At 43.9% G+C, this 12,031-nt stretch overlaps 1 protein-coding gene across 1 annotated transcript in view; it reads right to left on the bottom strand.

Annotated features, from left to right (window-relative positions):
• Positions 1–12,031, bottom strand: part of FAH (fumarylacetoacetate hydrolase (fumarylacetoacetase)) — a 70,157-nt gene that overhangs the window by 30,146 nt on the left and 27,980 nt on the right. Inside the window, exon 5 of the mRNA XM_006870910.1 lies at positions 4,984–5,074. Within this exon, the coding sequence (XP_006870972.1) occupies positions 4,984–5,074 (91 nt within the window). The remainder of the gene's footprint in view (positions 1–4,983; positions 5,075–12,031) is intronic.

Genomic DNA, 12,031 nt, shown 5'->3' with positions numbered 1-12,031 from the left:
GGACCCTGGGACGAGTCAGTAATGCTCAAAGAAGAGTCATCCAGGACAACGGGAAAACGGTCAAGAGCTGTGTTCCTCAGACAGAGATCTGGGTGAGGAAATGAAAGAGGAAAACTAGTACAGTTTGCACTTTCCAATATTAAAATTCATTTTAAAGGTATTTAAAATAGTGTGGTACTGAGGCACAGAAGATGACTTGGAGAGATGGAGCAGCTGGGGTATTTAAACCCAGAGTAGGAGAGGGGCTATGTGCTGAGGACCAGGGGGCAGGCTTGTGGTATATACCCTTTGGTTGGTTGATGATGCATGGAGGGGATCGTAACCATGGATGTAACAATATACGATAGGATGAATGGTAAAACTAATGTTCCCCCATGTAAACTATCACATAATTCACAATAAAACATTTTTTTTAAAAAATAGTGTGGTACTGACAAAAAGAGACCAGCGGAATGATCTGGGGCATCAGGGGTCAGAAAACCTAGCGCATAATAAATAAAAACTGGAGAATGTTGCTGAGACAATAGAATGTGTTAGACCCTGTAGTGGGTTCAATTAAAACCAGTTGCCGACAGTCAGTACTGACTCATGAAGCCTCTATGTGTGTCAGAGTAGAACTGTGCTCTATGGGTTTAAAACAGCTGATTATTTTGGATGTAGGTTGCCAGGACTTTCTTCCAAGGGGCCCCTGGGTGGACTCAAACTTTCCAGGAATGGATTCAATAGTGACCAAGAAAAATAAAGGTATGTCCACATTCTAAATCCCTGGAAATGTGAATGTGACTTTATTTGAGAAAAGGGTCTTTGCAGGTGTAATTAATACTCTTGAGATGAGATCATCCAGGTGGGCCCCAAATCCAATGACAACTGTCCTTACAGAAGATGTTGTTGCTAAATGCTGTTGAGTTGGTTCCGACTCATAGTGACCCTATATAGGGTTTCTGGGGAGCACCTGGTAGGTCTCAACCACCAACCTTGTGGTTCATAATCCACTGCTTATCCTTGTATCCTACAGCACCATCCCAGAGATAGAACAGGAAAGGACACAAAGAAGACTATATGAGGACAGAGGCGGAGATTATAGTTGTTAAGATATGGCCGCAAGTCAAGGAATGATTGCAGCCTACAGAAACTGGAAGAATCAAGGAAAAAACTGTCCTCTGGAGCCTACAGAGGGGTGGCCGCCGACACCCTGATTTTAAACCCGTGAGTTCTAGAACTATGACAGAATACATTTCTGCTGCTGTAAGCTACCCAGTATGTGGCAATTTGTTACAATAGGCCCAGGAAACTAACAGAGACCCATGACGCATAAGAGAAAATTCCATATGGGTTAATGACCTCAATGTACAAAGTAAGGCTTTTTTTTTTTTCAAAAAAAAAAAAAGCAAAAGGACCATATTTTCCAATTCTCAGAATGGAGGAAGCCTGTCTATACTTGACAGAAAGGTAAATGCCATAGAAGAATGATTGGCATGCCTGGCTATAGAAAAATGTAAAACGTCAGCGTCAGAAAGTCAGCAAGTGAAGTAAGAAGACAGAAACACACTGAGAGAAAATGACGTGCAACACATGCCAACAAAGAGTCCATTTCTATTATACAAAAACACTCCTTCAAATTTATGAGAAATAAACAGGTGAATAGGAAAATTGGCAGAAGTTTTGTAATATCTCAAATACATAAAAACATTGCTAAAAATGTGCTTTTTCAGAAAGGCCTGGACGGTAAGAGACTGAGTGGGAGGGTCTTACTTTTTCCTACTGTTTACCCTGATGGACCTATTGAATGTTGAACCATATGCATGTCTGACCCATTTGCGTTGCTTTTAAATTCATAAATGTTGAAATTTTATTTTATAGTATGTATAACAATAGTGAGGTTGGCCCAGGATGGGGCAGTGTTTTCGTTCTGCTGTGCATAAGGTCGCTATAAGTCGGTACCAACTTGATGGTACCTAACCTGTATGATATATAGAAAGGATCCCTGGTAGCTTAGTGGATAATGAGCAGAGCTTCTAACTGCAAGGTCAGTAGTTCAAATCTACCTGTTACTCCATAGAAGGAAGATGAGACTTTTCTGCTCCCGTAAAGATTTATAGCCTCATAAACTCTATACAGGGTCGCTATGAGTCGGAACAGACTTGGTGGCAAATTAACCACCACAACCACTATCATGATATACAAAAATATGTTATAACACAAAATAATTATGTCCTACCCATGAATTTGTAGTCCTGAGGGTTAATGTACTGGACTGCAAGGTCAGTTTGAACCACGAGGTTGGTAGTTGAAGCTCACCAGCTGCTCCTCGGAAACTCTATACAGAGTCGCTAGGAGGCAGAACTAACCCAACTTAACAACAACCATGAATTCGGAATCCTAGTATGATGCTATATAGGATGAGCACTGGACTGCTAGCTGCAAGGTCAGCCATTCAAACCCACCAGCCACTCCTTGGAAACCCTATACAGGATCTCTGTGAGTTGGAACTGATTCAATGCATTTAACAGCAACAACAACCCACAAGAAATAAAATGCTGCAAAATGTAGGTACATGCCCTCTTTGTATCCCTACCTGATCTTTCCTCTCCTTCTCTCCCTTTGTTTGTGTCCCCGTCCCTGAAGAGGGAACCACCTCTGACGTCCCTTTGGTGTCCCTCATTCCCCGTATCCTATATACGTGTACAATTGTGTGAATTATTTTGCATCTTGTTATATCAACAGCATTTTATCGTGTGTATGTGTTTTTTTTTTGTATTGTTATTGTGTGCTGTTGAGTCCATTCAGACTCAAGTGACCCGAGAGGGCAGAGTAGAACTGCTTCATGGGGTTTCCAAAGCTGTAATCTTTACAATAACAGTCTTTCTGGGAGCAGATCACTAGGACTAGTCCCCTGAGAAGCCTCCAGTGGATTCAAACCACCAATGTTTCCTTTAGCAGCCGAGCGCTTAATCACTGTGCTACCAGGACTCTCTTTTCATGCACTGTTGTTGTTGTTAAGTACCACCGAGTCAGTTCCAACTTACAGAGATGCTATGTAGAGTTTCCAAGATTGTAAATCTTTACAGGAACAGAAAGCCTCATTTTTCTCCCATGGAGTGAGCGGTCGTTTTGAACTGAGTCTGTTTAGCAGCCCAGCTCGTAATCCACTACGTGACCAGGGCTCCTTGACTACTGGAAATAGACCCATGAGCATTCAAATCACTTCTGACTTTGGACAGCTAGAAATACTGCCACAGTGACCATCCTCATCCTTGAATACGGATACAAGGTCCTTTTATTCCTCTAGGGCAGACGCAAAAGTGAGACTGAGCATCAAGAGGAATGTTCATTTTACATTTTAAATATTTGACTTTATCTACTTTCTGTAAGGTTTGGATTAACTACAAAAAGTATATATTATCTTTATTATACAAGTTATATATATAAGTTGTACTGGTGGGGCACAATAGGATAAAGCACTCGACCTCAAAGTTGGTTTGAATTGCAAGGTTGGTGGTTCAAACTCACCAGCCACTCCTCAAAAACCCTATACAGGGTCATTATGAGTCAGAAGTGACTCAATGGCTCTTAACAACAACAAAAATGTACATAAAGTCATAAAGTCAAAAGAGTCCACCATGGCCACCTCAAATTCAACAAGCACTCATTCAACTGAAGGAAATAGGGTAGGAATGTCTAAGAATTTCCCACCTGGTTTCAGACATAGTTAATACATTTCCTGGCCTCTTTTCTCACTGCCTCCTGCCCCCTGTCCTTTGGTCACTTGATACCTATATCCATGGGACCAGTATTCCAAAGTGTTCTCACTGGGCCACCACCTCCACAGCCAGGAGACAGGCAGGCTGGTGGCTGGCAGGGAGTGACCACAGCCTAGAGCCTGCACAGGGGCAAAGTCTAATATTTGCTCAGCTCAGGTGCAGGTCTAGAGACTGGGTTCTCCTCCAGATTCACTCTTATCTGATCCGTAACCGAGATCTGTTGCTTAATTTCCCTGGGTCATAACCTTCTCTATATATACCCTCTTCCTTCATTGTGTTTGCTTCAAGTTACCCACAGCCTATCTGGGGCCACAGGCCTGACCTGGGAATTAGGAGCCAGTCCTTGGCCATGTTTTTTCTCAGACAAGTTGAACCCTTCTCTGAACCTGTTTTCTCTTCTCTAAAATGGGCCTCACCATCATAGACTTGGATGCGAATTCAAACAATCAGTGTATCTGACTGAGCACATTGTGAGAAATCTGAACCACTGGACTCATATGAGGATTCGCATTCACCAGAACGTTCTAAGCACAGAGAACGCTAGGGTTTAATGCTCGAGGTGTTATGGGATAGGCGTTGGGCTGCTTATAGCAAGGTCAGCAGTTGAAACCTACCAGCCGCTCCTCAGAAGAAGATGAGACTGTTCCTGTCAAGATTCACAGTTTCGGAAACCCTTTACAGGGGCTGCTTGCTATGAGTAAGAACTGAGTCGAGGGCAGTATTGGTTTTAATAAAACAGTCATATGGAAGGATCTTAGTGACTCAGAGGGTTTTATTTTCAATCCCTGTTCTCTAGATGAAGTAGCTGCAGCTCAGAGAGGTTAAGGAACTTTGCGACCATCACACAGCGTGCCCAGAGCTGAGTCGAGACCAAAGTCAAGGCTGGCTTCTACTTCATTCCCAGACGTTGCAACTGTATAACCATTACTCCCTGTCCTCTCCTGTTTACTTTAGCCCTGGTGGCACTGTGAGTTAGGCAGCTCGATCCACTAGTCCCTCCAAAGGAGAAAGAGGAGGTTTCCTGCTCCCATAAAGATATGCAGTCTTGGAAACCCTGTGTAGGATCACCTTGAGTTGGAATTGACTGGATGGCAGTGCGTTTGTGGGGTTTTTTTTGGATTATTTTAGCCCAAGAGGGATTTGACAGTCCCTGGGAACAAACATGCTGCTGGGGACAGAAAGGCAGACTTTGAGTGTATCCAGGCATCTAATCAATACAAACCAGTTAGGCATCAAGGCATTCTCCTTGCCCCTGAACATGATGCCAACGTTTGTAGCATGCTGCCGAGAGGAGTAGAAGTCCGTGTAGTCACCTGCAAAGGAAGACATGGGAGCCCATCAGTGACTCAGACCCTCAGGAAGGCACACAGAACAATTCCAAGGACTAGGGCCAGAAACAAGAGGAAGGAGAAACAAGGCTGCGAGTTCCTAGGGTCCACGCTCAGGACCTCAGGCCTCGGGGACACCTCAGGCAGACAGGGCCGTTGGATGTGCACCTAACAGCACTGTGCCATTCCAAAGCTGCTGTTCATCAATTCTTCCTACAGCAACAGCACCAAATACAACCTGAGACAGCTTCACTGAAGATTTATTTACAAAGCCCCGAGGGACTTTGTAACAACAACAACAAAAAAGGCGCTAACACGTTCTGAAGCGTGGAGTGGAGTTTGAACATGAAATGGGAGCCACAGCTGCCATGAGGGCTTCAAGCTTTTCTATAGTCGCCTGCTTGCTGTTCCAGGTCTCCCGCAGGCCCTCCTCACCAGGCCTTTGTCTACATTGTGCCAGCCACCTGGATCAACATCTCCCTTGTCTCTGTGCGTTCACATCCCGCCAACAGCTCGAGGGCCCCCTCCTTTGTGAAGCCATCCCCACTCTCTCTCGCTCGATCTCCCAATCCTGTGAACCCTCCATCTGAGTCTGTTACAGGCTGAAATGTGCCCTCTTTGTAAAATACATGGTGATCTCCTAAGTGGTGCTGTAGGGTAGACACTGGACTGCAAACCACAAGGTCTTCAGTTTTTCCTGAATCAGAAAGCTTAGGCTTTCTGATTCTGTTAAGATTTATAGTGTCGGAAACGCTATAAAGGATCACAGTGAGTCAGAACTGATTCAATGGCAATGAGATGTTTGGTTTTTTACCTTTGGAAACAGGGTTCTCTTTTTATGTTAGTGAGGTCCTATCAGTGTAAAGTTTACTATAAATTTAACCATTTCTGGTTTAGTATGAAGGGGTTTCAAAATGTTTGTGGGAAATTTTCATTCTGTTTTTTCACTTTTTTGAAGCCCCTTGTATAGATAGAGACAAACAAACACAAATGGGGGGAAGACAGATGTCACATGAAGATCACCAAAGAACCGGAACACTGGGAGACACGGGTCTCCTCCCAGAGCCAGCAGAGAGGTCCTTCCCCTACAGCCAGGCCCTGAATGTGAACTTCTAGCCTCCTGAACTGTGAGGCAACACATCTCTGTTCTGTAAAGCTACCCACATGGACTCTAGGACAGCGCCCTTCTCGGGGACTGTCTCATTGTGCGGTGGAGGCAAAGGCTTGTGTGGACATAACTTAGCTTGTGGTTATACTGTGACTCAGCTCAGACTCATGCTTTTGGGCTCTCCCTCAGTACCAAGAACAAGGCCTTGCATTCCACAGGTGCCCAATAAGTGTCTGTTGATTATGAAGCATGTGGGCGGGTTTGCAAGCTGCAAGCACTTGTCTCCCAAACCAAAAACATCAAACCAGTTTCTGTCTCAGCAACCCTAAGCCAGGATGACTCTGTGTGTTGGAGTAGACTGTGCTCCACAGGGATTTCAATGGCTGAGTTTTCGGAAATAGATTACCAGGACTTTCTTCCAAAACACCTCTGTTGTTGTTGTTGTTGTCAGATGCCATCGAGTCGGAACCGACTCATAGCGACCCCATACACAGCAGAATGAAACAATGTCCGGTCCTGGGCCAACGTCACTACCGCTGCCCCACTTGACACCATCAATGATGCCACCTGGCTGATCCATCTTGTTGGGGGTCTTCCTCTTTTTCTCTGACCCTCCATCTTACCCAGCATGACATCCTTCTCCAACAACTATTCCCTCCCGACAACATGTCCAAAGTATGAGAGACGAAGTTTAGCCGTCTTGGCCTCCAAGGAGCACTGTGGCTGCACTTCTTCCAAAAGAGATCTATTGGTTCTTTTGGAAGTCCATGGCACTTTCGATATTCTCCTCCAACACCACAACTCAAAGGCATCAATTCTTCTACGATCTTCTTTATTCACTGTCCAGCTTTCGCATCCACATGAGGTTATTGAAAATACCATGGCTTGGGTCAGGCGCACCTTAGTCCTCAAGCTGACATATTTGCTCTTCAACACTTTAAAAAGGTCTTCTGTAGCAGATTTGCTTAATGCAGTACATCCTTTGATTTCTTGACTACTGCTTCCGTGAGTGTTGATAGTTGATCCAAGAGAATGAAGTCCTTGACAACTTCAATCTTTTCTCTGTTGATAAGAATGTTGTTTATTGGTCCAGTGGTGAGGATTTTTGTTTTCTGGGTGGACTCGAATTCCAACCTTGCAGTTAGCAACCAAGTGCATTAACCTTCTGTATCACCCAAGACTCCCACCTACCTCCCAGGCAGGAGTAAGTCCTTGGTCTGCAGGAAGAGCCCTCTGTAGACTTTACAAACAATTTCTCTTGGCTTTATCTTTGGCTACTGGCAGCTTACTACTGGAATACACAGGAAAAACCAGTTGGGACAGCTGGGCTATTTACATTCTAAAATCTTCCCTCAAAACAAAACACAGACTGGGTAGGCCAGTACCAACAGCCTAGGTCAGAAATGGATGTGGTGAAGGATGAGGAGACAAAGGGAAGACTCTGAAGACATCATGTTTGGCAAAGTGGAGGGTCAGTGAAGAAAAGGAAGACCCTCCAAAGAAACAGATTGGCACAGTGGCAGCAGCAATGGGTTCAAGCATAACAACAATTGTGAGGTTGGTGAAGGACCGGGCAGTGTTTCATTCTGTTGTACATAGGGTCACTATGAGCTGGAACCAACTCCAAGGTACCTAACAACAATAGCAAATGGGGTCAGTTGGGGCACAGCACAGACTGAGCCCTAGTTTCTGTTTCTCAACTTCAATTCCAAAGAATAAAAATAACAGCTTTTTTTTTTTTTTTCAAAAGAATAAATGCATAACAAGAAAACAAAAACAGTTCTCATTGGACAATCAAATGGTGCAAAGAATTTCTGGAAGACGATTGGTTTTCCCAATAACTAGTTTGCCAAGAAATGCCACAGCCCTGAACAAGTGTGAGAGAGGAGTTCTGGGAGAAGAGAGCAGCTGAGTAGGTGGGCATGAGTTAGTTAGGCCCTGTCCTCGCCTTCATCCTTTACTCAGCTTTTCCTGAGCATTAGGCAGCAGAACCCTTGACTCAGGCAGAAGAACTGGGCCAGACACAGCAAAACGCCTCTGGAGGGTGACAGTCCTCAGGAGAAGACAGGAGCGAGTCCACAGTCCAGAAGTCAAATATCACATCTCCTCACTAGGAAGTAAACCCTGGCCCTCTTCCTGGGGGCTGACTGCAGGAAAAGCCTCATCCACAGACAGTTCACAGGGGATTGTGTACATAGAAGCTGAGTACACAGGCCAGAACCAGCCAACGAACCAGGGAAATCCTCGATTTGAAAGAGGTGCCAATTCCATTACAGTTCACCGAGACAGTGTTCTACGTCCTTCTTTGGTGAGTAGCAACTGGGATCTTAAAAGCTTGTGAGCAAACTTCTAAGGTGTAACTGTTGATCTCTCTCTATCCAGAGTCCAGAGAACTTCAGAAAACCAGACTCCTGGAAACAATTAATCCAGCAGACAGACAAACCACACAAACACTAGCCTCCAGTGGACAACTAGCCTCCATGACCCTGAGACCAGAAGAACTAGAGGGTACGTGGCTACCACTACCAACTGATCTGAAAGGGATCACATTAGAAAGCCCTGGATAGAGTAGGAACAAAAGGTGGAACAAAACTCAGAAACAAGCGTACTCATTGGATCGAGACTGCTGGAATCCCTGCAGCTGTTGCCCTTAGTCACCCTTCATGCCTGGAACTGAACTCATTCCTGAACAGTAGACAGGCCCATGAGGTGAACAATCACACTAGGGAGGTTCCAACTCCTTAGGGTAATCATCTGAGATCAAAAGGGCATCATGAAATGTGGGTCAAAGCTCAGAAATTACTTTAAAAACAACAACAACAAAAGACCAGACTTACTGGGTCAGAAGAAGACAGGAGATCCCAAGACTATGGCCCTGGACCAAACTTCAGGTCTAGAAAAGAACTCCCCCTCAAGGCCCAATTCTCAGTCAAGCAGTAGACAGGTATAGAGAGAGAGGGGACAACAATGCTAGTAAGGTCAGCATCATAAGGGCACCATTACCTAAGGACAAAGTTGAGAAGGGCTGGGAAGGAGAGTGGAATGGAAACAGAAGGCACAGGGAGGAAGTGGGATCACTGTTGGTACATGGAGGTGTCGGCAGTCATTGAGATGAAACCAAGTACATGATTTGTTGAATGTAAAACTGATGATCTTTGTAAACCTTCACACAGTTAACAATTTTTTTTTAAAAGGGGAAGGGAGTATCGTGTATCCAAGGACAATGCTCAGAAGGCAAGAAGGGTTAGGAAAGAAATAGAATGGAAACAAAAAAACATAGGGAGGAAGTGGGAGAAGGGATGTTGCAATAATGATTTGAAAAAAAAGTGTATGGATTATTGAATGGAAAACCAATTTTCTCCATAAACTTTCACCCAAATCACATTAAAAAGTTTGAAAAACCCAAAATAACTGGCGCGGGCGGGGGAACTCTCAGAAACAAGACCATTTATACTGTGTGGGGCAGAAGATTACAGAACGTCTCTACCAGCCTCTGCCTTCCAGGAAAGCTTTATTAATCACGTATGGTTCACGGATGTTCTGTATAAAACCCCGAAGCACAGTCCTCAAGCGTGACCTCAGCCTGGCTTCATGAATCTCATATTCAGAGAAAATCAAAGTGGTACAATTTGTTTACAAGATATTACTTTCTAAATAAAGTCTTTTTAGAAAAAAAAAAAAAGGATCCTGAGCGTAAAGCAAAAAATATATTGAAAACTATATTCGAATTACTATAAAGGTTGGTTGGTTGGTGATGTGCCGTGGAGTTGGCTCCAACTCTGTACATGGTTTCCGAGGCTATAAATCTTTACAGGAGCAGAAAGCCTCAGAACAGCTGGTAGTTTCGAACTGCTGACCCTGAGGTTAGCAGTCGGACTCGTAACCACTATGCTACCAGAGCTCCTTTCTATAAAGGTTAGAATCTATTAATAATGGTGTCATTTCAAAACACTTAAGAATATATCATAAAGCTTGGGAACCCCAGTAAATTCTGCTGATTGATATGAGTATATTTTTAATGCATTTGAAATTTTTTAATTCATTAAAGGAAATATCACTGGGGTGGGGGGAACATGGAAGAACTGACACCCAAAGAAACAAAATTAATAGAGAAAATAGGAGAAAAAAGAAGTATGCATTGAAATCTTTTTAGAAGATCTGAATAAGAGGACTTCTGCACAATGGCAGACTAGGCAGACGCACTACACAGACCCTCTACCGCAAAGACACAAGTAACCAAATTAAACAGACCCGGATGAAAACTCGGGTACCCTGAACTTCAGAAGAAAGGTTAGAGAAGAAGATGAAGTGTTTGCTGGGAGGAGCAGCTAAGCAGGGGTGGAGAGGGAGGGAGACTGAAGAGCTGACCTGACACAGTGCAGCCATCTTGAACCTTTGTGAGCAGCTTTGGTAGAGTCTCACAGACGACTGGAAAAGGTCTGATTCCTTCTTTTTCCCCACAGTCCTCTGGTGACCAGAGGTGTGGCCATGCCCCACTTAACTACCATCAGGAGTTTGGAGCAACGTGGTTGGGAACTACGCCATGTGAGATGGGGGCTGGTACACCATTTTGGTACTTGGATTGGGATCTACAGAACCTGCAGAGCTACCAGACCAGCATTTAATCGGTCACCCTGCTCCCAGCTGCCTGTGGTCCTAACAGATACTGAACCTGGCTCCATCAAGGGCTTCCACGAACTCCTTCTGGATTGAGGGTCCTGAACAGAGATAACACAGAGGAACTCCACTGTCACATCCCTCCCACACCCACCTCATAAGCTTCTTGACTTGCAGGAGACCCTCAGTTTTCTTCTCTCTGGGTCCAACAACCTCATTGATTTTGATTTTTGTTTTGAGGTTTGAATTTTCCCTTTTGTTGTTTCACTGCTTTTGTTTGTTTATTCTGTCTCCTCCGTCTTCTTCTCTTTTCATTCCCTTGAATTTTATCCTTTTTGTCTCCACTTTTGTTTTTCCTTCTTTTCTTCTGTCTCCCAGTTCCCCTCCTCTCCTCTACCCCCTCTTTTGTCTTTTGAGCTTTCTTGACAACTCACTACTCTCTTTCTCTTTTCATCTTCTCTTGCCCTGCTTTTAAAAAATTTGTATTTCTTCCTTTTATTTTCTCTTTTATAGCTCTATTTTCCAGGCCCTCTTTTCTCTTTTTAGTTATTATATTCTTTTTTTCGGGTCCCTGCCTGTTTTTAATTCTTTTTTCTCCCTTATTATTTCCTTTTCATTGTTGGTTGTTTGGCTTGTTTATTCTGTTTTTTTTTCTTTCTTTCTTTCTCCTGTTTCCCATCCAATAGGAAACAACTATGTTCATACAACCCAGTCACAACTGTACCCTCTTCAGCTCCACCCACCTGATCAGTAGCAGCTCCTATACCACCTGATCAATGATAGTTGTTGTTGTTGTTTAGTACCATGGAGTTGGTTCCGACTCATAGTGACCCTGCACAGGGTTTCCGAGGATGCAGAAAGCCTCATCTTTCTCCAGTAGAACAGCTGGTAGTTTTGAACTGCCAAACTTTAGGTTAGCAGCCCAATTCGTAACCACTATACTACCAGAGCTCCTTGACAGGCATCAGGCAAAATCAGCCAAAACCAGCCAAACCCACCCTAAACTGAGGTGCTTGAACAATGAATGGAGAACAGTACCCACAATTCCATTCTCTACCTATACCCACAGGATGCCCTTGGTGAAAGCCTAAGAACACATCAACATACTCTCATCAATTAAATATACATTAAAAAGTACCACAATGTCCCAGAGATGGGGGTGGGGAATATATATATATATATATATATATTTATTATAATCTTTTTTATTGTATTCG

The sequence above is a fragment of the Chrysochloris asiatica genome, unplaced genomic scaffold (genome assembly GCF_000296735.1).
Source record: "Chrysochloris asiatica unplaced genomic scaffold, ChrAsi1.0 scaffold00156, whole genome shotgun sequence".
NCBI lineage: Eukaryota > Metazoa > Chordata > Mammalia > Afrosoricida > Chrysochloridae > Chrysochloris > Chrysochloris asiatica.
The sequence above is the reverse complement of the archived record's forward strand: the minus strand, read 5'-3'. Positions and strand labels throughout refer to the sequence as shown.